General features: G+C 40.4%; 1 protein-coding gene across 1 annotated transcript; it reads left to right on the forward strand.

Moving 5' to 3' along the window:
• On the forward strand, window positions 1-27,609 carry LOC138214285 (uncharacterized). Its single transcript, XM_069175761.1, has 10 exons — window positions 1-290; window positions 5,201-5,262; window positions 5,657-5,677; window positions 5,849-6,124; window positions 6,337-6,424; window positions 6,795-7,003; window positions 8,356-8,643; window positions 10,339-10,517; window positions 18,010-18,102; window positions 20,344-27,609. The coding sequence occupies exons 2-10, from the start codon at window positions 5,217-5,219 to the stop codon at window positions 20,782-20,784; spliced, it is 1,641 nt and encodes a 546-aa protein (XP_069031862.1). The 5' UTR covers window positions 1-290; window positions 5,201-5,216; the 3' UTR covers window positions 20,785-27,609.

Raw genomic sequence — 27,609 nt, forward strand, 5'->3', positions numbered from 1 at the left:
CGTGCATGCTTGATGGTGGCCTGAGGTTAAACTGCAGGGCGGTTTACTGGGGCTCCGAGCCAGAATCGACGCCTTTTACCGAAGCTTCCCGAGCACCGTCGAAGTTTAATGGTCCACAAACCCGACATCAACCGAAAGTCTTCAGCTACTCCCGATCTGAAGTCTGTTGTTGTCGGGTTGGGGGTGATGGGGTGGACGACATTAATGAAATAAAGAAAAAAAAAAAGCGATTTCCATCCCTCCTGAGCCCCTCCCAGTCCACTGATTTTCGGATTCGAGGCTTGAGAAAGGTAATTACCACCATCCATTTATAATTGTATATTATAGCACTTGGTCTTTTTTTCTCTCAGTGTTTCGCTCAAACAGGGAGGCAGTGGGTTAAATTCTGCAGTTTTCCTTTGCTGTTTTGACTATTTGCTTGGTGTTGAGCGGTCCCATAACGGCTGATTTAGGGCGTGTAGCCGGCAGGAGCAGCAATTACAGGCATCTTCACACAAGAAAAAAGAGGCAGTTACCGCTTTCCCTGACATGTATATAGCAGGGGGTAAACTTTCTGAATTTCCCGGGGAAAACGACACAATTTCACAGTATTTTGACAGGAATCCCCGTGTTTCTCATACGAGACGTTATTGTTGAATGTTTTAGTGCACCGAATGGCCTCCTCTCTTCTGACGATTTTGGGGTTAATTCTGTAAATTCACTCATCTTTCCGCTGCTGTCTTGAAATGAACACCGCATTTATTAGGCTACTGATGCTGATAGTCGGTCACCAAGTGTTTTTACGCACGAATAACAGCGATTTCATGTACAATGGAGACTGTGATGCGTTATCATGTCTTGTGCTCGGGATATACCCGTCTGGAATCAGGGGTATTTTCTGGTGCACCCCGTTGGAAATGGTTACGCAATGCTCTACGGCGCACAGTACAGCCGCTGACTTGGTATTTGTCACACTGGAGAGTCATGTACAGTGTTGAATAAGGATGAGGGACAGTCTTTGTTTATGTGGCAAAAAACTAAATCACATATTTAAGATTATGTGAGTATTGTATGCCTTTTTGTTTCGTAACAAAACCTCCCACATTAAGTTATTTGCTGATTTTTGTGCTCCATCTTTCGTTAAAGCTTCATATTGGAGGCTCACTGATGGTTTGTGTGCACCAAACCGATGTTGATGAAGGAATTGAACAGCGGAGCCTGAGAGATAATAATAAATGCTTTATTCATGGCCATAAAAACGAACTGCAATATGCACAGACTCTGGCATTAGAGCGTCAGCCTGTGGTGATGTGGTGATGTGGTGGTGCATCTTATTACAACCTCTCTCATTATACATTTTTGCGCCCCCCCCCCCCCCCCCCCCCCCCCCCCACACACACACACACACACACACACACTTCTCTTTTCCTCCATCTTCCATCCGGACATTCTCCCGTAACGGGACAGCCCCCATTCATGCCGGTCGTGACACACCCTTGGTTGCACCAGCAGCTACTCCTGTTTATTTAAGGACTACATTAAGGGTGAGGACCGGGAGTGAGAGAGAGAGGGGGGGGGGGGGGTACTGTCCAGGTCCTGGTAGTGCAGGGGACAAACAGGTCCAGAGAGAGGACTCACTTTAAGGTGGCATTGAGTTCAGTATGTGCAGCTGTAAGTTTCCTGTACTGAAATCATCCCATTTGATTGTTTTCATGCTGAAACAAATAAATAGAAGGACAGTGATGTTGTAAAACTAATGAAATTAGAAGCAGAGAGCTCAGTACAGGGAGAAACCATGATGGAATACATGTAACCATTAGGGCACTTACAGCCCACTCTATCTGCAAACCGGGGCCACAGTGTGCCCCGACCCCGCAAGGAATCTCCAAGATGATTAGGGAGAAGAAAGTGTTTCAGAGGAAGATAAGGAAAATGAGACCGACAGGAAAGAAGTACAGCAGATGGATGAGAAAGCTGATACTGAAACAAGAGGAAGGACGGAGGAGGCACGATGCTAGCCTCCCCTCCCGGCTCACGTGGGAGAGAAGAGACGAGGGAGAAAAGGCTCTTAAATCCGTCAGTCAGGATGGATGTCGAGCTGATGAGATCAGCCAGAAAGATGCAGCCTCCACGCCTCTCACCGGGAGGAGGCTGCTGGGTGTGTCACACAGTAAATGCTGGACAGTTCGATTGATGTAATTGGTCATAACAGGAGACAGGAGAGCATTGACCCCATTTAGAGTCAGACTATTAAAATGGACACCACATCTTTGACCGGAGGACAGCGGGTACATACGTATCCGTTTACAGCACTTTTACTCTCAGGCAGCTCATGTGGCAGTCAATCAATCAAAATCTATTTGTATAGCACATTTTAAAACACAACAAAGGTTAATAAAAATAAGTAACATTAAAATCAAGACAAACTAACACAAATTGTGAAAGTGAAAGTTACACGTTTCCCTGTAGTGGAGGAAAATTAAACCTACTGCTGCTTTGAGCCATGTGATTTATGGGAAAATAAAAGTGGGCAAAAACACGGGGTTGGGGTTAGGAAACAAAAAGCAACTCAAGAAAAACTTTGTCACCTCCTGGATGTTAACCATAATCATCCCGCATGGCAGTCTGACTACTTCCTTTGAACTCGCTCTCAAAACTACTGTTGCGGGACTTTGGTCACATGATCCTGCGTCACATGACATTTACATGTGAGTAGGTTTCACGCTTACAAAACGTGTAACCTTCACGCCGAGACAGGCCAAAGCGTGGCTATCTCACGTTTTGCTGCAGTGGACCGGCGTGTCTATTTCACGCTTTGCCGTGATACTGAGTTGCATGTGATGTTTATTAAATCAGCAACACTGGCAGATGCATCTTTGTACCTTCACTTTTTACAGTTTTCAGTGTGTGGATGTATGTTTACACAGTCAGCAGCAGCAGCATCATAATTTTCTCGTCAGTCGTACAGTTCTCTCTGTCAGTGAATCAAACCTGTGATTTGTGTCCATGCAGCAGCCCAGCGTGAGCACTCACACATGCAATGAGCTGATGGCTGTGTAGCACATTACAGTGAGATGATTCAAACCTGCCTCACAGGGCTGCGATCACAAAATGTGCGATGATTACTGTGTTCCACCAGAGAGCCTCTTGAACAATTTTTCTGCCCACATTAATGGTGAGGCGTCTTTTCTTTTTGTGTGTGTCTTTGCGTCTGTTGATGTGCAGCGGGGAAGTGGATGGGCTTTCTTCTTTTTCTTCTTTAAATAGCACTCCTATCCCTCATCTGAAGAGGCTGCCAGAAATTGAATGGCTTTAAATTGTTCTCTCTGTCAGACTCTGAAGGTGCAGTGATTCACTCCAGTCTATCCCATAATGCCGCACTGGATACCAACAGGAAAGTAACTTCCTAATTTGCTGCAGAACTCTGAACTCTGCATCACATTTACTAACTTTTTGCAGGTTTTCATCTATTATATAAACCGTACTAAAAAAAGAAGACTTGATTTACTTGGTGGAAAAACAAATAATCAGCAGTTTTTGCTGTACTTCATCTTTTCTTTAAGTTAGTTACACATAAAAAGGGATGTACAGTATGTGGTCCATGACTGTTGGTGCACTTTCTTTTCACTAAATTGCTGAACGGGCTTTTTGAAGTCGGTGTTGCCAGCCGCCCTGTTTGGACAGCTGCTGTCTCGACAAAAGTGCTGAGCAACTGGATTGCTTGTCGTCATCGAAGTGTCAGACTAATTACAGGTGTGGTGTTGAGACAACGGAGCTGTACTTATTGGTAATTAAAAAAAGTCATCACGGAAGGGTTCGTCTTTCTCGACACCTGTACTTGATGATGTTAGATTGAAGTACACAACAAAGAAATTAAGACACGGGAGTATGATAGGGTTCTTCTACCCTTCTATCAGAGACTCGTCTTTTTGGCTTTCCTTCCTGATGTTACAACTTACCGAACTATGCTCTCATGGTAAAATACTCAACTCAACTATGGCTAGCCTGTCCTCTTCACAACACAATTTCAGTTTTTTTTCCTTTTGGGTTAAACACCCTCAGTGTAACACCTACGTACTGTCGATGAAAGCGTGTGTTTGATGTGAATCTCACTCTGCTGGATTATTTTCAGTCTATCACACCCACATACCTTCATGTACACAAAAAGATCTGAAATGACTTATTTCCAACTTATTTTCATTGTAAGTGAGAGGGGGCAAAATCTACAGTCCTTGCTCCATAAACATGGTCGAAATCTGAAGTCAATTTAAGGCCCAAGGTGTCTGATTTAGCTAAATCAATGAGGCATGTTTATCCAGGCATTTAAGTGAAAGTTGTCCTGACAACAAACTTTCTGGATGTATTGCTTCACTGCGTGTCGACACAAAGGGAGAAATGTACTACTTTGGGAAAAAAAAGAGTTCAGAACTAGCTGAGTTCGACTCGATTAGGCTCATTAAGGGTGAGACTAGTTTCCTCTTTGTGTCTCTCCCACTCTCTTCCCATCTAATTATCCCACCTTAATAAACTGTGCTACCACTGCTTAGTCTAATCCAGCGCAGTAGTGGTAAAAGGTCAGCGTCTCTTCATGCAAGCTGGCTCGTGTCCATCTCATCTTCCCGAGGGGATGTTAGTGCACTCTGGCGTGTAAATCTGTCCGACTACCTCTCCTCTCACTTCTCCTCCTCCTCTGTTTTTTTCTTATCTTTGTCTTCCTCCCATCACTGTGCTTTTTATCCTTATTTGGAGTTTGTGGTCGTGTGTCGTGAGAAGAAAGCCGATTATCTCTCCACATCACAGGAGTGACGGAGAGCTGCTCTTCAGCTCGCTGCAAAATGTCACGTCTTTCTTGAGCATCTCGATGCCTTGCAGACATTTTATGTGTGAAAGTTGTGTATTTTACTTCGGAGCAGCACCGTAGATTTTCTCTGAGTGCTGTCATCACTTTGCCCTCAGGTATTTGAAGATCTAATTAGTGAAATGCTATTTAGTGCGGCACAGTGATGCGGTCAGACGGGGACTTTTCTCCTTCCACAGCTACAGAGAGTTTTTTTTTTTTTTAAATTAAACACAGAACAAGCAACACACCTTTTGATATCATTACAGCAGATATATCTTTTTTCGAAAGTGTTTTTGAAGCCTTAATCACGCTATAAAAAGCTTTTTGTTTTTAATGTGTTGTGTGTTTTCTGTGGGTGTTCTTTTTTCTTTTCTTTTGCAGAAACCGGCAAATCAAGATGAAAGTAATCAGCGCTGCAGTGCTCAGCGGCCTGTTCTGCACTGGTAAGCACAAATATAATCAGTCACTTGGGAGAGGGTTCAGATAAATGAATGGCTGAAACAGACTTCCTGTAAGTCCAAATTTGTTTCAACTGAGGATTTGCATACATTCTGTGAAAACCAAAGAAGCTAAATATTGTTGCGATCTATTTAATTTCCACTTATTTGCTTTCTTTCCTTTTGTTGTGAAGAGTCAGGTCGTTTTTACATCTAGTTTATTTATAGCCGTCATTAGTTGAGGTATTTACATTTCAAATGTTTTCAGACTTTCTGAAGAAGTTTTGTTACTTTGAACTTTGAAGGAAGTGATTTATTTATAGGTCTTCGTACAATTCAGCAGACAACTATAAAAAGGACGCTTTTTAAAATAAACTTCTTTCTATTGTTTCTTTCACAGTTGTGTCAGCATCTTTGAAAGGTAAAATTGCATTATTATTTCAGTTGATAATGCATGATTAAGAGTGTTTTAACAGATTGTATTCATGAGGAAAAATACAGTGAGAGTGTGACCATGTTAAATCTAATCAGAGAAAGAATTAAAAACTAAATATTATCTGTCGTTTATAACAAGACATCTGGATTCTTTCAGTCAAAGAGGAACACAGGACCGCCTTCTTCGGCGAGGACATTCACATTGACGTCCCGCCCGGGAACTTCGGAGAGGTCGTCTTTAAGCCCAGGACCAACAGGTCCGCTGAGGTGTTCCTGATGAAGGCGGGCCGGGTGGTGGATCCACAGGGGGCCGAGATCAACTCTCTGGGCCACCTGGTGCTGAAGAACGTACAGGAGGAGAGCGAGGGCGTGTACGTCATCAGGGACACCGACAACGCCAAGACGGTCAAGCACCTCGTCCTCATTGTGAGGGGTAAGTGACCCGCTGGAGGGGAGTGGGACAGAAAGTCTAACTTTTGTGGTCACAGCGACTTCGCCACTTGAACGACGATCATACCGTGAGCACGACTTCCCGCGTTGTAACCACAAGCTCACCAGTTCCTTTTGAACGCAGCAAAAAGTCACAGGCGCTGTTGACCTTTGACCTCCCGTCTTGACATTTAATCTTCTTGTGTTGTCGATTAGCCTGCGCTTTGGAGCAAGTGGTGAAGTACGGAGAAACCTACAACATCCATCTGAACAACGTGGAAGGCCCCATCACCCTGGAGTTCAGGTAGGGTCCGTGAAGGTGACGCAGTATATTTGATCACAGACGGTTCAGCTGTTTTGACTCTAAAGTTAAAAGCCAATCTGTAAAAGCGAATTATTCTAAGCCAGAGATCCGACCCACATTATATCGGTCTCATTCTTGAACAATGTTTATCTGTTGAACTCAAAAATAAGTGAATTAATTGGACAGAAAAATGCTGCTGCTCCGCTGACGATATGTTCAAACTGTGATGTCAGAACACGTGTTTTCAATTAGCTGTAAAACACCTGCTGCAACACGACTAACTGAGCTGAGCAACATCTATGCTGAGCACTCACTGCGTTGGTTTAGATAACATCCATCCTCTTCTATTGTTTAATATTTCTATGTTCAGTCCCAGTCTGGTTAAAGTCAATCAAACGGAGCCACCGCCTGTGGTGTTGTACAACAAGACGACGGTGTTGGTCGATGAGTACGTGGGACGCCTCAGCGTGTTTGAGAAGAAGGTGGTGCTGCACTCGGTCAGGATGACGGATGAAGGGAGCTTCACGGTGCTGGACCGCGAGGGCAACATCAAGATGAGGAACTGTCTGAACGTCAGAGGTGAGGAGAGATCTGAACTTCGCTTTGCTTTATCAGCGGTGCTTTATCAGTGTGGGCAGCCGGGGCATTGATATAAACCACAGACTGAATATAAAAAATGTTCGTAGCTTCAGGCTCTAAAAATGAAGCTGATGCGGATGTGCCTTAAGCTGCAATACCCCCGAGTGCCACTAGAGGTCGGCTCCAAAAAGACTTCGGCTCCATAGACTCCCATTCAACTAGTCTAATAAAATTCTCAGTCAAAACAAATTCTGCACAGGTTATTTCGGGGTTGTTAGCTAAAGTGGCTCCTTCTTAAAAGTTTTCTGAATAATTCTGTTGTTAACTAGAAAATAAGCTTCAAAAACCTGTGTTTTTTCGGGTCTGTTTGATTGACAGGCCTGATGATGATGGCCAAAATCCTTCGTAACGGCCGTTCATGAACCAACGGGTGACGTCACTGCTGGTGCCACCGTCTGCGATATCATATTCTTCCGTCTATTATGTTCAAAGATCCTAATGCTTTAATCTCAGAAAAGGTCTTTTATTTAATGTATTGAAAATGAGATTAAACCTAACTACATGGATGTTAGGCTGCTGCTGTAAGAGGATGAAGATAAAAAATACATCCAGAACACATCTACTGTAAAGAAGATGATGGAGTATTGAAACTGAAAAGTGAATAAAACACCCACTGAGTGCGTACAGCCATATGAGGCTCCATGAGGCTGTTCTTTTGCTTTGAGCCATCATTGGCATGCTAACATGGCAATTAATTAACATCTTATGTTAATTAATTATTGAATTAGCGTTACAACAAACCACAGCTCAGCCTGATGGGGAATGTTTTTGGACATAAACTGGTGATTTAAGCAAATTATTTTGATTTGATAAATTATTTATTTCTCAGGGATCATGACTGATCATGTCAAAACCAAAACTGTTGGTGATTCTAATGCAAAGTTCAGGAGGTAACCATTCATCGTCAGTGGACCAAAGTTGCTTTTGTTTGTTTTTTGAATCCATCCAATCATGGCTGACATATTTTAGTCTCGATCAAATATAATGGACTGACCAGTTTGAGCAACGCTGCCATCGCGATCGCTATCGTTGCTCTAAAGCTTTCGGATCGACTCTCTCTTGTGCTCCATGATGAGATATTCAGAGTGGTGACGCATGCAGGTGCAATTTTTTCACCTGTTTCTGCTATTATGGTTAAAAGTAAGCAGATAGCATCGTGAGCTGTTAGCTGTATATTTGCTACAGCCACATAAATCAGGCTTCCAAAAGGCTTAAATTAAAGGAACCTATTGAAGTGTCTTCAAAAACGCTATGCTTTACATTTTAGATTTGTTTTTATTTGTTCTCCACAGAGCACCAGATCTTCAACCGCCCCCATTACGGAGACAAGCTGAGGATGAAGCTCTTCCTGCACCACTCCAGCGTTAACATTGTCTACAGGCCCAAAGCAGACAATCGGGCCCGGGTCATCGTGGACCAGGGGGTTCTGGTGACACCGCTGGACTCTCAGCTGGAGGGCAGGCTGACTGTGGAGGGCTCGGAGCTCATCTTGAAGAAGATCCGCTTGGCCGACGAGGGCGTCTTCAAAGTGACCGACCTGGCTGGGTTTCCTGTGGCTCATATCTACATCAATTTGGAGGGTGAGACAAAAGACACATTTAAATTCAAATAGATGAGCCAGCAGGTTTAATAAACTAATTTGCACGAGTTTTCCACTGAAACAAAATAAGCAATAATTTCTTATTTAAAGAGCGTCTAATGAGATGTCGATAATTGAAAGCTGCAATATCAGGAATAAATTTCCCCTTGTGGGATTAATAAAGTAACTATCTATCTATCTATCTATCTATCTATCTATCTATCTATCTATCTATCTATCTATCTATCTATCTATCTATCTATCTATCTATCTATCTATCTAACTAACTATCTATCTATCTATCTATCTATCTATCTATCTATCTATCTATCTATCTATCTATCTATCTATCTATCTATCTATCTATCTATCTATCTATCTATCTATCCAACTATCTAACTAACTATCTATCTATCTACCTACCTACCTATCTATCTATCTATCTATCTATCTATCTATCTATCTATCTATCTATCTATCTATCTATCTATCTATCTATCTATCTATCTATCTATCTATCTATCTATCTATCTATCTATCTATCTATCTATAGATAAGGAGGCCGTGTGACGAGGATCAGAAACATCAGAGACAGAAAGTTCAAGGATCAGAATCAACGCAGAGATACTGTTTTCGGATTTTTTTTTTTATTAACACCGTTTCTTCTTCTTCTTGTCAAAACCTGGAGTCTGAATTATCCATAATTCTGCTCAACTGTTGACGCTGCTTAGACATTCGGGTGTAAACTGTCTTTTTTTAATTTTTGATCTCTGCGGTCTCTCCGAAGCCACAACTGTCTTTATTTTTACTCGTACAGTTGTAAACAGACTTTAGCGGCAGGCCACATGTAGAAGAAGAATAAGAAGAAGAGATGGAGCAATATTACAGTGTATTTATTTTATTTTATGCAGCAATCCAAACTTTGCAACTGAGCTTTTTGTGTCACACGGTAGTCATAAATGTAAATAATGCAAGCAATAACATGCCTGGGGATGTACAACACTGGGCTGCCCTAGATCTATTTCTATTTTTATGTGGAGTGTAAACAAAGAGAATTTGAGGAGCTGAAACTATTGAGACAAATAAATTGGTAACGCTTCAATTCATGATGTTCAGCTTTTTTAAGCCTCACAGTATTTCAAAATTGAATAAATGATTTCTAACAAATTCAGATTAAAGTGTAAGCAGGTATAAGGACACTTGAATTTGTGTATTAGTGTTCTGCCTTTCTAAACTAATATAATTCCTTCTACAAACACTTTGTTGTCATAATTTGTTTATATTTCACTAATAGATACTTGCAGCAGGAATTAAAGTTGTTAATATTTACATTAATAAACATGTACACATGCGTACAACTATATTAGACTGGTGTCGAACCATTTATTAAAGGTTTATTTACTTATTCTAAATGCTAAATGATTTATTTGTCCTCTGATATACCTAAAAGAAGTAGTTATATTTCTGCTTACTATTTTTAGCATCAGGCTGCATGAAGGATTGAATGAAGCCTTTTTTAACTGATTAACCTTTTATTTTGATCTTCTGAGGTGTGAGGTACAGTAGTTAATCATTTCTGCTAATTAAAGCATATTAAACAGAGGTAGAGATGAAAGATAATTTCATTATATTCCCCAGTTTGAAGTAACATTCCTGTAATCACTGAAGGCTCATTATTTCTCTTTTTTTTGTCCAGCGTATAAGCTGCCTCCGCTGACCCTGGCCATCCTCTCCATGCTGGGCCTGATCGCCTTCATGCTGCTGGTGTGCCTGCTGTCCTGTTTGTATAAAGTGCATCAGAGGAACGAGAAGAACAAGAAGCTGATGCTCATTGCTCAGCAGGCCGGAAAGGGAGACGGCGAGGCGTTCAGACAGGTAAAACCCAGCCAGCTTCATTCTGTGTTTCTCTGTGATGGAGGAACATCGTGTTGCCGCCGCGGGGCGAACGAGACGAGGCTGTGAGAGCTTGTAGGCATGAAAACAGGGCTCGTCATGTTTTAGGAGTGAGGTGTGTGACTCTGTGATGGGATTATAAAAGTAGAGGAGGCTTTCTGCTCCTGCTGCGGAAGTCAAGATGGTCAGCCGGTCGGCTTCCTCCCCGACAGCGCTGAACCTGGCAAGGTCACAGCCAAATCCAACAGATCACCACAGCTGAGGATGAGGCAGGGAAAACATTATTTTTTCTATTTCTCTTTGTTCCCCAAATTGTACTGCAAAAAAAACAAAAAACACTGAGAACAAATTACACCTCCATTTTTGAGGAAAGCTTCTGCTAAATTAAGCATTTTTTAATCGAAACAATCACAAAAGAAATACAGCAAAATCTTGAGTGGACTGATCAACTGTCCAGACACACAAGTATGTCCCATCTCTTGTTTATGAACTTGGCAACAGGATGTACTGTCGAGGATCTAGACACTTGGATTCATCCTTTAAATTAGTGTGCATCAGAGCAGCAATTAAAAACCTAATAAGTAATGTAACGTCAGTAATTTGTGTTATAATAAGATCAGTTACATTTTTGCAACTGAAAATTGCTTCCAGTAGCTCAAAACTTCCGCGCCTAAGCAATTCATTGCTTAAAATGAACGAGGCCAATATGCCGGAGGATTTAACCAGAAATCATAGGCGCGGAAGTTTTGAGCTACTGGAAGCAATTTTCACTTATTTTCACATCATAAGATGTTTTTTCATTATAATGAAAAACACACACAAAGTTGCATTCTCAAACCTGACAGCCAGGGGCGCTATCGCAGAGAGAAGATTTTGTCACTGGCTGTTTTTTGTGCCAGATCTTGAAATTGCATCTTCTATTTGCACAGGGAGCTCATGATTAGTTGACATATTAAAATTAGTTTTATTCATTTTTGTAAAGCACCGAATGTTTCTAGAATACGGAGCAAACATGTCGCCATACAAAGACTGAGTTTAACACTCACCAGATGAAAGACACCCTTTGTAGTTTCCTTAATTGTTAATGATTGATTTTAATTTAGTGCCTTCAATCAGTTTTTAGAGTGGGTGTTTACATGGTTAATTAAACTGCATAAAAGGAGGTACTGTCATCACCCTACTCCTCTTTCTTTAAATGTCAATTTTGAATAAAATTCAATTATGCTGAACCTGCAGGAACGAAAAACAAAGAGCGGGTTGTTTTTCCAGCTGGCTCTTCAAAATCCTGGCTCTGCCTCAACTCACCTGCTCGATACCGGCTGATTAACTGACTGATTGGATGATTTAGGAGCATTGACAGTTAACCCTGACCACTCGCACCCAGCACCCCCGAGAGGCAATTTGTTAACCAACTGAATTTATGGATCAATTAAAACTCCATTACAAACAGATGACTCACCTATAGAAAACACCTAAACATCAGGCTGAGGAATTGATCGCTCCACTGAGGGATGGTAGCTCAATACAAGCCCTAAATTGTATGAGGAATATGTTCAGATCAATAGCCTGAGCGTTTTATAAAGAAGTTCTAGATTTAAGAATAAATCAATCTTTCTTATTACCAAAAGTCAGCATTTTAATGTCATTAATAATGGAGTGACTTACTCAGTTATTTTTCAATTTGAAATTTTTTTACTCCATTTAAATTGCCTTTATTGATTTTTTTGGGAAAACTAATAATCAGAGAGTTTTACTGTTTTCTTAAAAAGTTAATTGACCATCCGGTCTTTAAAAAAAAAAAAAAAAAGCTGACAGTTAACCCCTCACTCTCCAACCATTAACGAAGACCCTGTACACACCTGGCATTAAGATCCAATCTGGTCCGTGATCAAATCACAAGTGGTCAAATAAAAGTAGAGGTGTGAAAGCCTCCTCTGGGTTAAATTGTTTTTCTTTGAGATTATTTTGTGTAATTTCTGACACACATTAGACTCACAGCTGTGGGAGAGCCGCCTCCCCCTCCCGTCCACAGCAGGAGAACTCAACGCGCCAATTTAACTGACCCGAACCGATCGGGTCCTGACGGTTCATGTTGTGAATTACAAACGCACCGAACTGTGATCAGACATTTACAAACATACAGAACTGTTCCTGTTCTTGTGCTTATTTGCTTACTATATTTACGTGACGAAGGCGCTCCAATCACAAGTGGTCACCGGAGACGCATGATAATGCCAGGTGTGAACAGACAGATTAAAGCCGGCCTCCGGTGATCCGAACATGGCAGGACGGATCAGGACGGGCTGATCATTTCAGATGTAAACAAGGCCTGAATGATCCTTTACACTGATTAAATTCATGGAACCATTAAAAAACTGTGCAGGCTGACGATTCGTTCATCATCAACAACCCAACACACATGACACTGATTGCTTTGCAGAGACTATTAAATGATATCAAGTGTTTACAATAACAATTAATCAAGTCCCCGCAGAGTTCACAGTTGTTTTGAGGTGGAGGATTATAAATGTTTCATACCAGAACTAGTTCGACTCATCCAGTTCAAATCCAGCTGTCTTGTGTCGTATCTGTTGAGCTGCTTTATACATCAGTGACTTATATTTCAGCATATTTGTCAAAAGCACTATTCTCCCTCTTCAGGCCCTTTAAAACTGAGGAATTCTTTCTATTTGTCTGTGATGTCGCTCTAATATCATGTTTGTCTCTGTTGTTTCTTTGTCACTGTCTGTTTGTTTTGAAGCCACACATTTTAGAACCACACTAAGGTATTAACATAGTGATGCAATGAGATGCAATCTGCTTTATCCTTTTAGCATTTGAGTTTGCGTCACATTTTTAGGCAGGAAACTTTACTTTACTTTTTTGATGCTCTTAAGTTGCACAACAAAGACAAGAACTAGGTGGAGTTGAAGGATGAAAGTTGGCTGATGGGGAAAAGTTAAACTGTATGCTACTTTCATTTGAATTTGTTCATTTTCATGTGTGTTTGTATTTATTTTATATATTTAGGAATCTCAAATGATAAATGTTCTGATTACTTTGTGCATCTTGGTTGAGTTTCACAAGTGTTTAGTGGATTGAAAAATATGTGTGTGAGAAGGAGGCCTTTGTGCACACAGCTGGATGTCTGATTCCTGGCCCAGCTAACGCTGTTGCATGTGCGTTGCGTCTCTCCCTCTTACTTTAAGGAGCCTCAAACGGAACCTCTTCTTGGTGAGAGAATTGCGTTCTGGATTCTTCTGTTTTTCTGCTCTTCTCTCTTCATTTTCGATGTCCATAGAAATGTGCTGCTTTTGTGGCAAATTAGCTCTTTGATCAACTTGCTTTTGTGCGACGAGAATATTGGTGACAGTTTCAGGAATGCGTGTTCAGTACTTTTGAAATTTGTGGTGCTTTTGAGATGTCAGAAAGCCACGAAGGATGGAAGCGGCATTCGAAATAAATCCTGAGCACGGAGGAGAAACTGCTATCAATCTCAATGAGAGAGCAGAAGTTGATCGATGACCTAATTTGACAAAATCTCAATTAATTACCTTAAGTGGATCTGGCACCACGACTTGGAACAAACTACCTCTGTGATCCTCTGAGACTTTTCAGTGTTCCTGTGACTGAGCTGTGCTCAAGCATCCTCTCTTTGTGCAAAGTATAAACATCATATTTTGTATTACCTGTTATAGTCAGATTGCCTCAAAATTATTTGTTAAAACTATTACAAAATTATTTTGAGATTAAAGGGTTATAACATGTAAAAAAAAAAAAAAAAGAAGCCCATATGATCCTTTAAAAGGAAACATTTTGGAAAATACTCCTTGTGTTGCTTTTCTTACTCGGGGTTAGAAGTAAAGATCAATATCAGCGTTTAAACTCAGATAAGTGGAACATATTTAGCGCTTAATTCCAGTTTGACGAGCTCGGCCAAGTGTGAGAACTGTCTTTTAGGATTTTAGATCCAGTTTTGACTCAGGTCGAGGTGCAAACTGCTAAAACTCCCACTTTAACAAGTCATTTTAATCCAGTATTTCCTCCGAGTCGCTTGTGTTTCTTAAAACAAGCGCGACTTTTCGCTGACAGGGGAGGCCTGTTTCTGCTTGATTTGAGTTAAAAAAAAAAACACAACAGAAACAACCTTTACTTGCTTTAAGAAATTGTGATATTGGTGTGTGTGCAAAACTTCGGCGGTTAGGTTATATTTGAGAAAGTCACACTGATGCCTTATGTGGCGATTTCTTTTCCAGCGTCAGGTGAAATATTTGCACCTCTCATTCCCTCTGCTTCATATTTCCGTCTTTGCTGATGGGAAAAAAAAAAAAAAAAAAAAACAGTTACTCATAAACAGTGTAGTTATGATAACTGCTGAAATTAACACTTCACTGTTAGAAGTCAAATACTGTTTAGTTAGCTGAGCGCACACATTACTTCAGTGTTGTTTTATTGTGTGGAGTGAATCACAAGGTACATTTTCAGTGGGTACATGTGCTAGTTTGCGTGTGTGTGTGTGTGTGTGTGTGTGTGTGTGTGTGTGTGGTTTATGTGGTAACAGAAGGGCAGTAGTGATGAACCTCTGGTTAAACCTCTCAAATTCAAGTCAACTATTGTAACTGAGGAATCAACTACTGACCCTGTAGGTGTGCTGTCAGTACCTGTTTTTGTGTGTCTGTCTGTGTTATGTCTGTATTCAGTGTTATGTGTTGATATTCTTGTTTGTAGGTGAGAGATTAATATGTGACATGATGTGAGGCTCTCTCCCCTCTGACAAACTGCTTATACATTTACTTCTAAATATCACTGGTCACGAAAAATGACACACTTTTACTCAATGATTAGTTCCCTTTCTTCCAGTTACTAGTTGCTAATTTTACATTATTGATAGTGAGTTCCTTTTAAAATATACAAATGTTATAAATTTAGCTTTAATGTTTGTTTTTGCTTGAAAATCTCAGAACCTCTGTCACTAAAAGAGCCCTGACTGATAAGCTGGCCAGGCTATTACTGAGTGATATATTGCTGTTGAAACATATGATGGCTGCTGAGTATAAACTGCAATAAAAAAATATTGATATTACAAAGAATTAAGAATCAAGAATCATCGTCTCCACAGTTTGTCTCCGTGCAACCGGCAAAGCGTGAAATAGACACGCTCCGGCCTGTCTCTGACCAGTTTTATTTTTCAATTTTAAATACTCAGCTTATTAAATATTGAGTTCACTTCTCATATCGTGATAACCAAATCAAAGAGCACGTCTGTGTGTGTGTTGGTTGATTATCAGTGTCATATACTTTAAAGTTAGTGTGTGTATCAGCTGCAAAAATACATCAAATTACTGCAATTTCTGTTTAAAAAGGTAAAGAAATAACTTTATTCCTGTGAGTTCTAGTTGTGGCTTTTATTTACTTCTTCATTAATTTACTTATCATTCAAATGATTTTGCAGTTTCACACTGCTGAATCCCATTTAATAAATAGTGATTGGTAATATTTCTATAAAATCAAGTTATATTGAGTATATTTAAATGTTAGATTTATTAGGTGTTTGTGCTTTTTTAAAAATGTACTGTTAAAAATGGAACATGACCACTAAAACATAAATTGGTGGCCTGTAATTACTTTAAGCCAAATAGCAAATATTTTAAAATACTGGAAGATGAGAAAAGCACAAATATTGGACTTTTCTTGACTACTGATCATTGTGAGATAAGTGTTGAAGCAGCCGATCGTAATGTTTCTCATTGTATGTGTTTGTGTGCAGTCTTTTGTAGGTGTGTGTTTGTTTGTTTGTTGTGTGTTTTTATACAGCAGTATACTGTATTTGTGTCCAAATGCTTATAATGACGTGTTTAAAGTGTTGTGCGGGAGCTCGTCGTCGGTGTGTGTCTCTGTATTGACAGCGGAGGTTGCGATGACAGCAGGTGTCCCTGATGTCGGATGCTCTGACATGTTATGGATTTTCTCATACATGTGAGAACACCGGCAACATGTGCGCGAGGATGTCGGTGACCTTTCGGGACTTCACTCCAGAGACCGACATGAAAGTCAGATCAATCAAACCTCTCCACCCGACTCCGTGTCGCTCCACCTCACCGTTTTCCCTCAATCTGCTCATTTCCTTCCATCCATCTCGCCTTCCATCATTCGCCCTGCCTCTTTACTCGGTTTAACTTCATCATCTGCCTCAATTCTTCTCTCGACCACTTTTTCTTGTCTCATTTTCTGACATGTATCCTTTACGCTGTCTGTGTCTCAGTTTCCACTTGGTTCTCTTCAGTCATATTTATCTTCCCACCGTCTCTTCCTTCCACTTTCCCTCTTTTGTTCTCACCAGATCCTTTTCTCTGTCAGTTCTCGCTCTGCTGAAAGATGATTCACTGTGGCACTTCCTGCTAACATATCAGAAGTTTTAATTCAAAAGAAAAGTTTGTACTTCCCTTGAAATTATTATGAGTGAGCGTAATAAAGAGTATTTCTTTAAAACGCTGGCTTTTAATAGATGTTTTGTGTTTGGAGATTTATTTTGGAGCTGACCCAGTGTTGCTGATGTGTCAAGTGCCGTCATTTTGTGTTGTATTTTGCTCAGTCTCCGCAAAATTTGATGTCACATGAGGGCTTGCAATTCAACTTTTATAGCGGCACAGTATTGTTTATACTTTCAACAGAATTTCAGAAGGTGACATCACTTAATTTTGTATGCTAAAGTGTTAGCATGTGATGGCCAGACTGAGTGATGAGCATCTCCATGTGTTCATGTTAAAAGTTTCACTTTCCTGTAAATCACACGGCTCTATGGATGCAGTAGGTTTCCTTCTTGTCCACTTTCATGCGTAGACAGCGCAAAGCGTGTCTATTTCACGTTTTACCGCGATACCGGGTTGGCCGGAGACATGGGAGCTGGTGTGTATGGTCTCATCCCTTGGTTAAGCTAACCAGTGGCCACTTTCTTCATGCAGCTACTTTGCTTTTTTCCCTCACTTTCTCTCTTACCCTTATTCTCTGAAACGTGTCTCTATTCACTCCCATTTCTTTCCTCTGACCTTCATATCCATCTTTCCTCTCCTCCACTTGTTAAAAGAAATGCCCAGACAGACAATACCCTGCATCCATCTTTCTCGTACCCTCCCTCATGCCGTCTTCCCGGCAGTTAAAAGAAATCAGCATTTTTGAATCATTATCGCCTCTCAGACTCTGTCTCCTCTCAACCTCCAGCCCGACCATCGAGACAAATAAAGCCTCTCAGTCATGTCACACAGGGGTCCTCTTTAATGTCTGTATTTAGGAGCTTTCTGTGCAGTTAAATGTGCCCCATGTGTTTGTGTGTGTCCATGTCCTCTCTGATGGTGTATTTTTGACGACTCGCTGTGTGTAAAAGCTGAGCTGCAGGGATGTTACACTGTTGTGGCCACATTTTCACACGTCTCCTGTACGTGTGAATGTGTCTTTCTCTGTGTGTGTGTGTCTGCAGGTGGTTCATGACGCGTACACCAGGTTCACAGAGGAATCTCTGATGCAGTCTGTGTCTGAGAAGCCCACGGAGAGCACCGAGGTCACCATCAAGGTCAGTGTTGGAACCGAGAAGTCGTTCAGATATGAAAAGATGCTTCTACAAAGAAGTTAAAACCATGATAATACGTCGTAACTATACGTAAGTATGTCGTTACGATCTTGTCGACACTAACGCAGATATTTTTCCAAATAGATATTTTACGCCTTCGTTAGAAAAATAAAAATATTCTGTCAACAAGACATTTATTTAGCACAAACTAGCACGGACCAGTAGGTGGCGATAAAATCTACATTAACGATACATCAAATACCAGAGAACAGTCTTCTGTGTCTTGAGCGTGTTTTCCTGTGCTGGTCATGATTTAAAAACAAAACATGCTAATTTTGTATTCATTAATAATTAAGTCCTAAACTTGTAATTGCTAGCGCTAACCAAACATAAAGAAGCCGGTGTTTATATACTGTTGTTGTTTTGGGTGCATGTTAATTATTGCTAAAAGACAGTTAGTATTGTACTTATAGTCATCTGGTAAACACAAACAGACTCTAAATACATTTTTATTGTGTTCACAGCTAGTTTCTGTTTCCTTTAAAAAGAAAAAAGCTGAGATTAAGGAGCTCCAACTACTGATCCTTGTATCAAGTCGTTTGGATGGAAATAAGGTTAATAGCTCAACAAAACATCTGTTTCAACCGCAGGGTTTTTAGGTTGAATGCTTTTTTTTTTTTTTTTTTTTTTTTTACAAGCAATATAGATACAAGAATCATTACAGCAATAAAATCAGAGATACAGTCTGATCTTGACGAGTAAAACAAGCTGCAGCTGAGTAATGTTCAGAACCTGATTACCGTGTCCGTGTCCTCTCAGGGATATTTTCCTTCAAAGTAGTATATCAATATTACAAGGGAAAAAAAAAAAAAAGTAATTTAAAAACAGAAAGATGAGGAAATGAAGAATCCTGGTTTGTGAGATTGCTTGGCAGCAATTACCTGCTATATACTGTGATGCCACCTCAGTGCCAAGTGTAATTAAAAGGCAATCAACCTTACACACTGCACTCAGCAGTGGAACAGATGAGATTAAAGTTCATATGAAGGACCTTTTGTCAAGCTGAAATAAAGAGGAGTAAAGAAAGTAAAGTGGTCAAGGTTCAAGGAGTTCTGGATTGATTAGAGCTTCTGCAGGAGTCACTGCACTCCAACATTGAAGATCAGAATAAAACTGCAGTTGCTTTTCCAGATTTGTTTTTTAAAATGTCAAACAATGTCGTTGCATCTATGAAACCCAGTATCACAGCAAAACGTGAGATAGCCACGCTTTGGGTTGCATAAGCGTGAAAGTTACACGTTTTGAAATGTAACGGGCTTCATTTTATGTCCACTACAGGAAAACGTGTAACTTTCACGCCGAGACAGCGCAAACTGTGACCATCTCCCATTTTGCTTTCACACCTTGCCGTGATACGGGATTGATCTATTTTATCATTTAAATTGGCTGAACTTTTTTTTTTTTTTTTTTACATGCCTGTGACTATTACTATATCGTTTTTTTAAATGATGTACACAACGACAGGAAAAAAAACTAACTTTTCATCACTTTAAACTTCAGTCAAATCAGAATAGTTAATCATCTCAGGGACTATAACTACAACAGCTACTTGAATTCAGCTATATGCTACTGTAAAATATGTCCTCCTTCAGTTGTGCCCTCTTATTTTATTACTGAAATGTGGACTTTTTATTTAATGAAAAACCCAGATGGAGTCTGTCTTCTTTAACCCACATTATACCTTTAAAGCTGTCCCTTTAAGCCTACTCAAGTTAGTTATTTACATTGTTTATTCATGTGCTGATTTTTGTTGTGCCCGTGTAACAAGGACAAATACGTAGTGTTGGCTGCAGGGGAGTGGAAGGTAAATCTATAAATATGGTCCTGGAAACAGGTACATAAATTATTCACCTTGCTTTTTCTCTGACCTCAATTTTTTTTACCCCTTCTTCTCCTTCCCTTCCTCCATCCCACACCACCTCCCTCCTCCTTCTCCTGCACTCTGTTGGGGGAATCCGTTTTATACTCCCCCCTCTCTCTCCCTTTTCTTCGACGTCTCCTTCCTCCCCCACGTCCTTTGTCTACGTTTCCTGTTTTTCTGTTCCCCTCTTGTTTTGCTGTCCTCTTATTTGAACCCTCCTTTTCCTTCCTTTTTGTTTTTCCTTCATCTTCCTTTGTGTTCTAAAAATTCACAATCTCATATATACCTCTGCTTTTCACCTCCTTGTCCCTCTTTCTCTGTAGGGCCTTGAAGTGTCCAAACCAGGCCGCTACCAGGCTCTGACCTCGGACAACTTTCTGGAGATGAGCGACTCCGGAGTGGAGTTCACCTCCTCCGGCCTCCCGCTGGACAGCGACACCGAGACTGTGATGACCTACGCCTCCCACAAGCCTCTCCTGAACGCCATCTCTCCGACAGCCGTGACCGCAGGAGTGCTCTCCGACAGCCTGGAGGCCCCTGACGGAGACCTCACCGCCATCCGAACCCCGGACTCTGCCATGAGTGCCAGCCCCGCCTCCAACCCTCGCTCCCTAGCAGCTGCGACCCCCGACGGCAGCCTGCGTGGTTCTGCATCGCCAGGAATGGCCTCCAGGGGCACCGCTGAGTCGGATTCAGTCAAGACAGACGGAGGGGCTGAGACTGGAGACGGTGTGCAGAAGGAGGAATCAGCTCAGAGCACCTGAGAGGAAGTCACAGGGTGTATATGTTTTTTTTTTGTTTTTTTTAGCTCACGTCTCTTTAAACGTTCACAAGAACTTTTTCATGTCCAAACACCACCAAGTCCTTCATCACTGCATTTGAAACAACACAGACAAAATTAAAATGCTTGGATCCGGATGTCAGTGTACCATAGAAGACAATATTAAACAAGCAGTTGCACAAAATGCACAATATAGAAATTAAATGCACTGAAAAATGAAACGCAAAAGAGAAACACTAAGCTCTATCAAAAGAGGAAACAAATCAGTCCCGTGCATATGGAAAATGCATGCTTTTAAATCAAACATTAAAGAAGATATCAGTTCAGATCTACAGGAAAATGCTGACATTAGATTAGACCGCATGAAAGCTTCAAAGGGCCAAAGAACCACAGGCTCAAAAAGAAGTTATGACAATATGAAAAGGCTTAAAACACTCAGCATTTTGAGGAAAACACGTAAATGTGATTAATTGATTTCAACTCCTATCAAAAGAGTGTAAAAAACAAAAATTAGAGGAGTTTGACAGTTTGACACGCTCCAGAGAATCGGACATTATTTTCTAAAACCGAGGCCACTAACAACAACAGCAAAGAGCGTCTCCTCCTTTCGACGTGAATCTCAATGTGTTTCCTCTGACAGCACTTTTGTCTGCTCTCACAGCACCAGACAAACACTGCGATGATTGCATTTCACTCCACCCACCTACCCACACACACACGGACTCTATTATTAACAGTACAAGCATATCAGAAAGCGTCTCGGCATCTCAGACAAAAGTGCTTGTTTCAGCACTCATTCACCGAATCCACGGGCTGAAAATCTACTCGAGGTATTATTTCTGAAAAACAAGCTGGAGCAGATTGAATAGCTCCAGTGGTTGTTTTCCTTTTCTCTTGTGTCTTAGGTTTCAAATCTGCCACGTTTGAAGGCCTCATCTCATCATGCCGATGACGAATGGCCGAAAAAACACCCACAAAAGCAACATCTTAACTGTGGAAACTATTCCTGTCTTTTTCTTTTTTTTTGTTTAATTCCCCCAACCTCCCCTCTAACCCCCCGCCCTATAGTGGAGTTGTCACAAGACGAAAATAAAACTCGGATGCAATATTTCTGGGACTTTTGGAGCAGCTCCTGAGAACGTAATTGGATTCTCGGTCTCTTTGCAGACGGACCAATTCACAGACACCGTCGAGGTGAGGAGCGGCGATAAAAGAGACGACATTAGATGGAACAGGGCACAATTCAGGGGGGAAACAGATAAATGACTTGCATGATTTAAAGCTTCCCAGTTTGTTTTTTTTCATCTCAGCCCCCCAATCCATCTCACGGAGCTCTTGATTATTGTCGCCCAGTTGTTTGCCAGAATGAAGTGACTGAAAAGACGCAGTTTGGATCAGTGTGTGATAACGACGCACCCTGCAGCCTCTACAGAATGAGACTGAATAACTGATTGTGAGAGGTGGACGTGTGTGTGTGTGTGTGTGTGTGTGTGTGTGTGTGTGTGTGTGTGTGTGTGTATGTGTGTGCGTGCGTGCGTGTGTGTGTGCGTGTGCGCAGCAGGGCGAATATCAGACATTCGGCGCGCTGCATGGAGACGTGAGCCCATTCAGACCATGAAAAAATAGGAAATTAAAAAACGGGAGGACATTCTTGGAGTATAAAAACCTGGAAATAACGGTTAGATTAATATTAATAATTTCAAAATAGACAGGCTTTACATTTTTTTCCTGGCGCTCTTTGAATCCTAAACCCACCGTGTAATTCAGTGATATTTCCAATAATAGTGTTTACAAAGGTGTCTCGCTCAACATACTTTTAACCACTGAAGCAAGGAAGGTCAAATGTTTACAGATATTCAGTTTGAGTGATGCTACAGATGTGTTAATTGTTAAGAGCTCTACTCTAAAAGCATGTGTGAGCTTAAAAAAAAAGAGCCCCCGTTACAGGATGAGCTGCAAATGTAGTCAATTAGCTTTTAAAGATGCTTGAAAAAAAAAAAATCGAGTGTTTTTTATTTTATTTTATAGATGTTGTGTAAATCAGTGATCACATAATGATAAATACGAGGGACGAATTACAGAAATGATCATGGAAACGGTGGCAGAAGATCAGACTTACTTAAAAAGCAGAGTGAATTAGATTAATCTCACTGCCCTAGCAACTACATTTGACTAATTGGTTCCTGTTCCTCGCTGTGGAAGAAGCCTGTTAGGCTGATTCAGGTCACAGGAGTCTCAGGAAACTCCTTCCAAGCATGTCCTCTCCTCCTCGGTCATGTGACACCTCATCGGCTATCAGGGCAGCATCAGTCACTCTCACCCGCTGAAATACAACCAAACCACAGTCATCTTGGTCATAGTGAGGCTCTAACGTCCCCCCAGGATCCCATTTCAGATGTCTCTGTTGTTGTTGCCATCGACAGCCGTCAACCCGGGAAAGTCTGCAGGATTTACGACCGATACCTCCGATGTTATATAAAGAACCCGGCAGGCACAGGTGTTTCAACGTCTGGGAAAGAAAAGCACAAAATGTAACATGTGATCCCTTTTAAACAAGAAAGAGGTTCACATTGGAGTTAAGATGGGTAAAAAAAAACAGCAGCTATTGTGAAGACAATTTAATGATTTGCAAAAAAAAACCAAAACAGGTTAGTTAGTGACCTTCTTATTCAGGAAAGTGTAGTTTGGATTCAGTCTTTAAGCATTCAGAGAGTTTAAAATGACTTGCATTCCCTACATGTGATTCAATTATGGATTTTGTACGGCTGTTTTTTTAGGAAAATTAAGGGACTTCTTGATTTAGTCAGATATATAAGCAGTAAAAGGCAACAGTACAGCTCCCAACACTGACTCTCTGTACCTTGTAAATATCGGGCTGGTTTCAATGATGAGGTGGAGTAATGGCGAATTGATGGTCTGTGGAATTTCAATTAAATCTTAAGCAATATTAATGATAATGTCACCGAGACATCACTAACACCCACAGGGCGGAGAGAGGAATCAGATGTAGCACATCTCGACATCACTCATTATTAATCATCCTTTCTTTTTTTTTTTTATTCACAGTTGTAAATATAAAGATATGTTGTCTGCATGTGTATAGTGTGAAAATACTATAAGTTTCCTACTGCAAGGCTTATGCAAGATTTTTTTACAAATTAAAACGCTGCATTGATACTTTAACCACACACACCCCACAGTAGGTAGAAAACTATGCCTTCCGCTGAGAAGACTCTCCGGTCGAACTCGTGTCATGTTTACATGTTGGGGTCAGAGTGATGCTGTGTGAAATCCTTTCATCGAAGTTTGCCTCAGCAGATGTGCAGCTGCCCGCTGCGATGTCGGACACATCAAGAGTGTTATTGGTTTAACCAGTTCTGCCACTTGTATTTAGACCCTGCTTTAAAAAAAAGGTCCAAAAAAGTAGGATCTGCAAAAAGTTGCAGAAATCCAACATGTAAAAAAAAAAAAGATTCAAATTTTGATCCCAAATTAAAATAAATCCCAAACCTGTTCGTTCAGTACTTTTACATAAATGAACATCCGTTACATCTATTGACTGTATATCAAAATAGACGTAGCTTCCGGGTCTGGAAAATGGGGCCAATGTAGAACTGCCATAAAATGCAATACCACTGAAGGCCACTAGAGGTCGGCTCCAAAAATGCTCCGTAGACTCCCTTTCAACTTCTCTCATTAAAATACAAAGTTAATGCATTTTTTCCACGAGTTATTTTGGTGTCATTCCGAAAGTCACGCCTTCTTATTAGTTTTTTGGCGGTCCGTCTAAAAATAAACCCGTCATTAATTAGGAAACAGGCTTCAGAAAGCTGGGTTTTGGGGGCGTGTCGGTTTGATTGACAGTGGTGCAGTCAGGTTTCTGTTATCGGTGGTGTTATCGCTAAAACTCTCATTACCAGAAGGGGGAGACAGAAGCTCAACACTGCAGGTTTAAGAATAAGTAGTTGATGTGAAAAGAAAAACACATCATTATATTTAGTGTCTTACAACTCCAGGACAGAAAAAGTTAAAAACATTCAGTGGTAACTCCTGTGAAATGTAAAGGTTTAATATTTACAAGCTGATACTTAATGAAGCTGGTGGGGCTGGTTGCAAACCCACAATTGGAAAGCACCATACTTATGCAAATATATCTTTCTTTTTTAAAGTGAAGTTGAAATGTTTTCCTCCTACACATACATTATAAAGCGTCTTTGGAAGGAACTTTTGAGCTTTTCAAGGTGAGAGCACACGAGCCTCCTTTTGATTTCAGCGCGCGTCGGCTGGAATAATAACACTGTCGGTTGAGGCAATCACAGCTGACGCCGGCTTTATGAAAGGATTTCACTTTTCTGTCATTCATCCTTTGGTCTGATGTTTTCTGTTTCATTACACATCTGAGTCTCTATTCACAAAGCCTCTCAGAGCAGAAGTGCTGAGCCGTATGTGGGTACGGGTAGATTTAATAAAAATGTTCTTTCAGTTGTGGTAGATTCGCTCTTCTGTTAATCTACTGTTCTCTGTAATTCCAAAAGAACATAATGAAAAACCCTGAAATGATGTCTGCAGTGTGGCGGTTTGCTCATACTGCTGATCACAACAGAAATCTGCTCGAACGCGAAGTATCCTGTCAACTCAGTTAATTTGACTTCACTCCAGTTCAAATCAGTGATTTTTGTTATTGAATTTAGTCTGTTGATTCATGACAGATAATTGGAGACAGTAATTGCAAAGCTCTCATCTCTGACTCCCTACACTCACTCTATTAGTGTTATATTTTCTCCTGAGCACATTTTCCGAGAAAATGAACATGTATTTTTTAAACCAGGTCAGTATTGTTTTGTACAAACTGACCCCAGTTAAGCAGCACTTCTTCTCTGAGCCGCATTGTGAATTATTCAGAAATTATTCACTGCACTCTGTCTGCTCGAAACTGTTTTTCTTAGTCACAGGTGTGTCCCCACCGCGATCCTCCCAGCACCGGAGAATGTTTTTTATAAAAAAAAACGGAAAAAAAATTGCATCTTTTCTTTGGAACAAGTCTCAAACTAAACAAGTGCATTTGCTTAAAAAAAAGAAAAAGAAAAATCGCACCTCCTTTGAATGAACATTTCATTATCTGGACTTGTTTTTTTTAGCATCACATTTAGCACAAAAAAAAAAAAAATCCTCTAGGTGTACTTTGTATTTCTTCTTACTCTGATATTATAGCCTATATGTGCTGTCCCAGTTTATATCTAAGAGTTAGTGTAACTGCAGCATGCTGACCAGTAGATTGCCTGTGGGACAGCTGGCGCAATGCCGATAGCTAATAACGATAGTAATAATATGAATTGCACTTTTTTTTTTTTTGTACAGCTTGCCTCTTGAGTCCATCCTGATCTTGTGGCTCTGGTTTCCCATGATCCTCCTGGTTCATAAAATAATCTTTCACTACAGGGATTCAGCTGAGCGTGATCGTTAAAGGTGACTACCAGTGTTTTTTATCTTGTTGGGTTCAAATACAAAACCTTTTTTTTTCTTTAGGAAAGCTGTGTGCTGCCGTTTATTATTGTGCATTATTAAATATACCATAAACTTGACTTAGTCTTGTGTTTTATTTCTATTTTTTGAATGGTATCTCAGTTAACTTTGTCTTTTCTTTGCGACAGTTTGTGTTAACTGCATGCAATACAATCAGAATTTTATATTTTTATAAAGACACTGGTATTCTCCTTCAACATACGGTCTGATGTTCACAACTTTTAATTCTTACCCATGAAGCTGATGTTTGTTTTAACTCACATATACTGTATGGTTGATTTAAGGGACATTAATATTTTGCATTTAATGTGAATTAAATAACACATGGAAAGCCAGTCTATCTATAAAATCAATCCATACAGGTTTAACTGTCTTGGCTTTAAAATGCTTTTGAGAAACCTCAGTCAGGCTGGTTCTCGAGGCTGAATTAAATCCTCTTTTTTTTAATTTTTATTTTTTTATTTCATGACTCGGTCAGGTGAAGTATTGTCATTGTCAAAATCACTGCTGTTTCTTCTACAACACTTTTTCCGTTTTGTTCGAGAATTATTTTATTTTCTGTCGCGGAATAATTTGACTCTGATTTACATAATGATTATGGTCACGATGAAATGATGGCTGGCGAACTTGATTTGTCTCCGTTTGCCTCAAAGGAAAAAACTAGAAGGTGAGAAATATGTATCAAGCATCTGATGTGGAAGTTATAAGTGTGTTTTGTCTTTATAAGTCTTGAATCTGTGTTAACTCCAAATGAACACAAAGTATTGTTTGTCTGGAGCCTTTCAAACACAGACATTAACCAGGGTCATCATTTTGCCTGTAAACTGCATGTCTGGATAAAAGTTGACGAATATGAAATGTCTTGCCAGATTAATCAAACTTTATTGTCACTGAAGGATCGTGTGAGTTTAGGTTACTGTGTGTGAGAGCAAAAGGTGCGAGGAGACATGACCTGTATGCTTTTATTACCAGACACTCTGGTCTGGGCACTATTTGTCTGCATGAAAGTCTTTGTTCCTCCATATAGTTGCTTTCATTTTTAAAAGAAATCACGTGATGGATTCATATCTAAGAGTTCAGATCTCGTTTAATGTTTCTCCAGGTACTCATTGACTTTAACAACACTTCACTGTACTGCCACGAACAAGCCCTGTTTGCTTGAAGAGTAAATCAACGATTATTTCTATACTATATAAGACCTTTTGGCATCCTGCACAGACTTTTGTAAAGCTTCTCTTTTTTCTGTAATGAATGAATAATTCCAATTAAATGACTTTTCAAGCGA

This window comes from Embiotoca jacksoni, unplaced genomic scaffold, assembly GCF_022577435.1.
Source record: "Embiotoca jacksoni isolate LCO1_2020_lvr unplaced genomic scaffold, fEmbJac1.0.p SCAF_7, whole genome shotgun sequence".
In the NCBI taxonomy this organism is placed as follows: Eukaryota; Metazoa; Chordata; class Actinopteri; family Embiotocidae; genus Embiotoca; species Embiotoca jacksoni.

What these genes read in the sequence shown, in the direction of transcription:
- LOC138214285 (XM_069175761.1), top strand. Translation starts at nt 5,217, where the DNA reads ATGAAAGTAATCAGCGCTGCAGTGCTCAGCGGCCTGTTCTGCACTG. An exon ending in TGTGTCAGCATCTTTGAAAG is followed by an intron (nt 5,678 to 5,848) that starts GTAAAATTGCAT and finishes GGATTCTTTCAG; the next exon opens with TCAAAGAGGAACACAGGACC. An exon ending in CCTCGTCCTCATTGTGAGGG is followed by an intron (nt 6,125 to 6,336) that starts GTAAGTGACCCG and finishes GTTGTCGATTAG; the next exon opens with CCTGCGCTTTGGAGCAAGTG.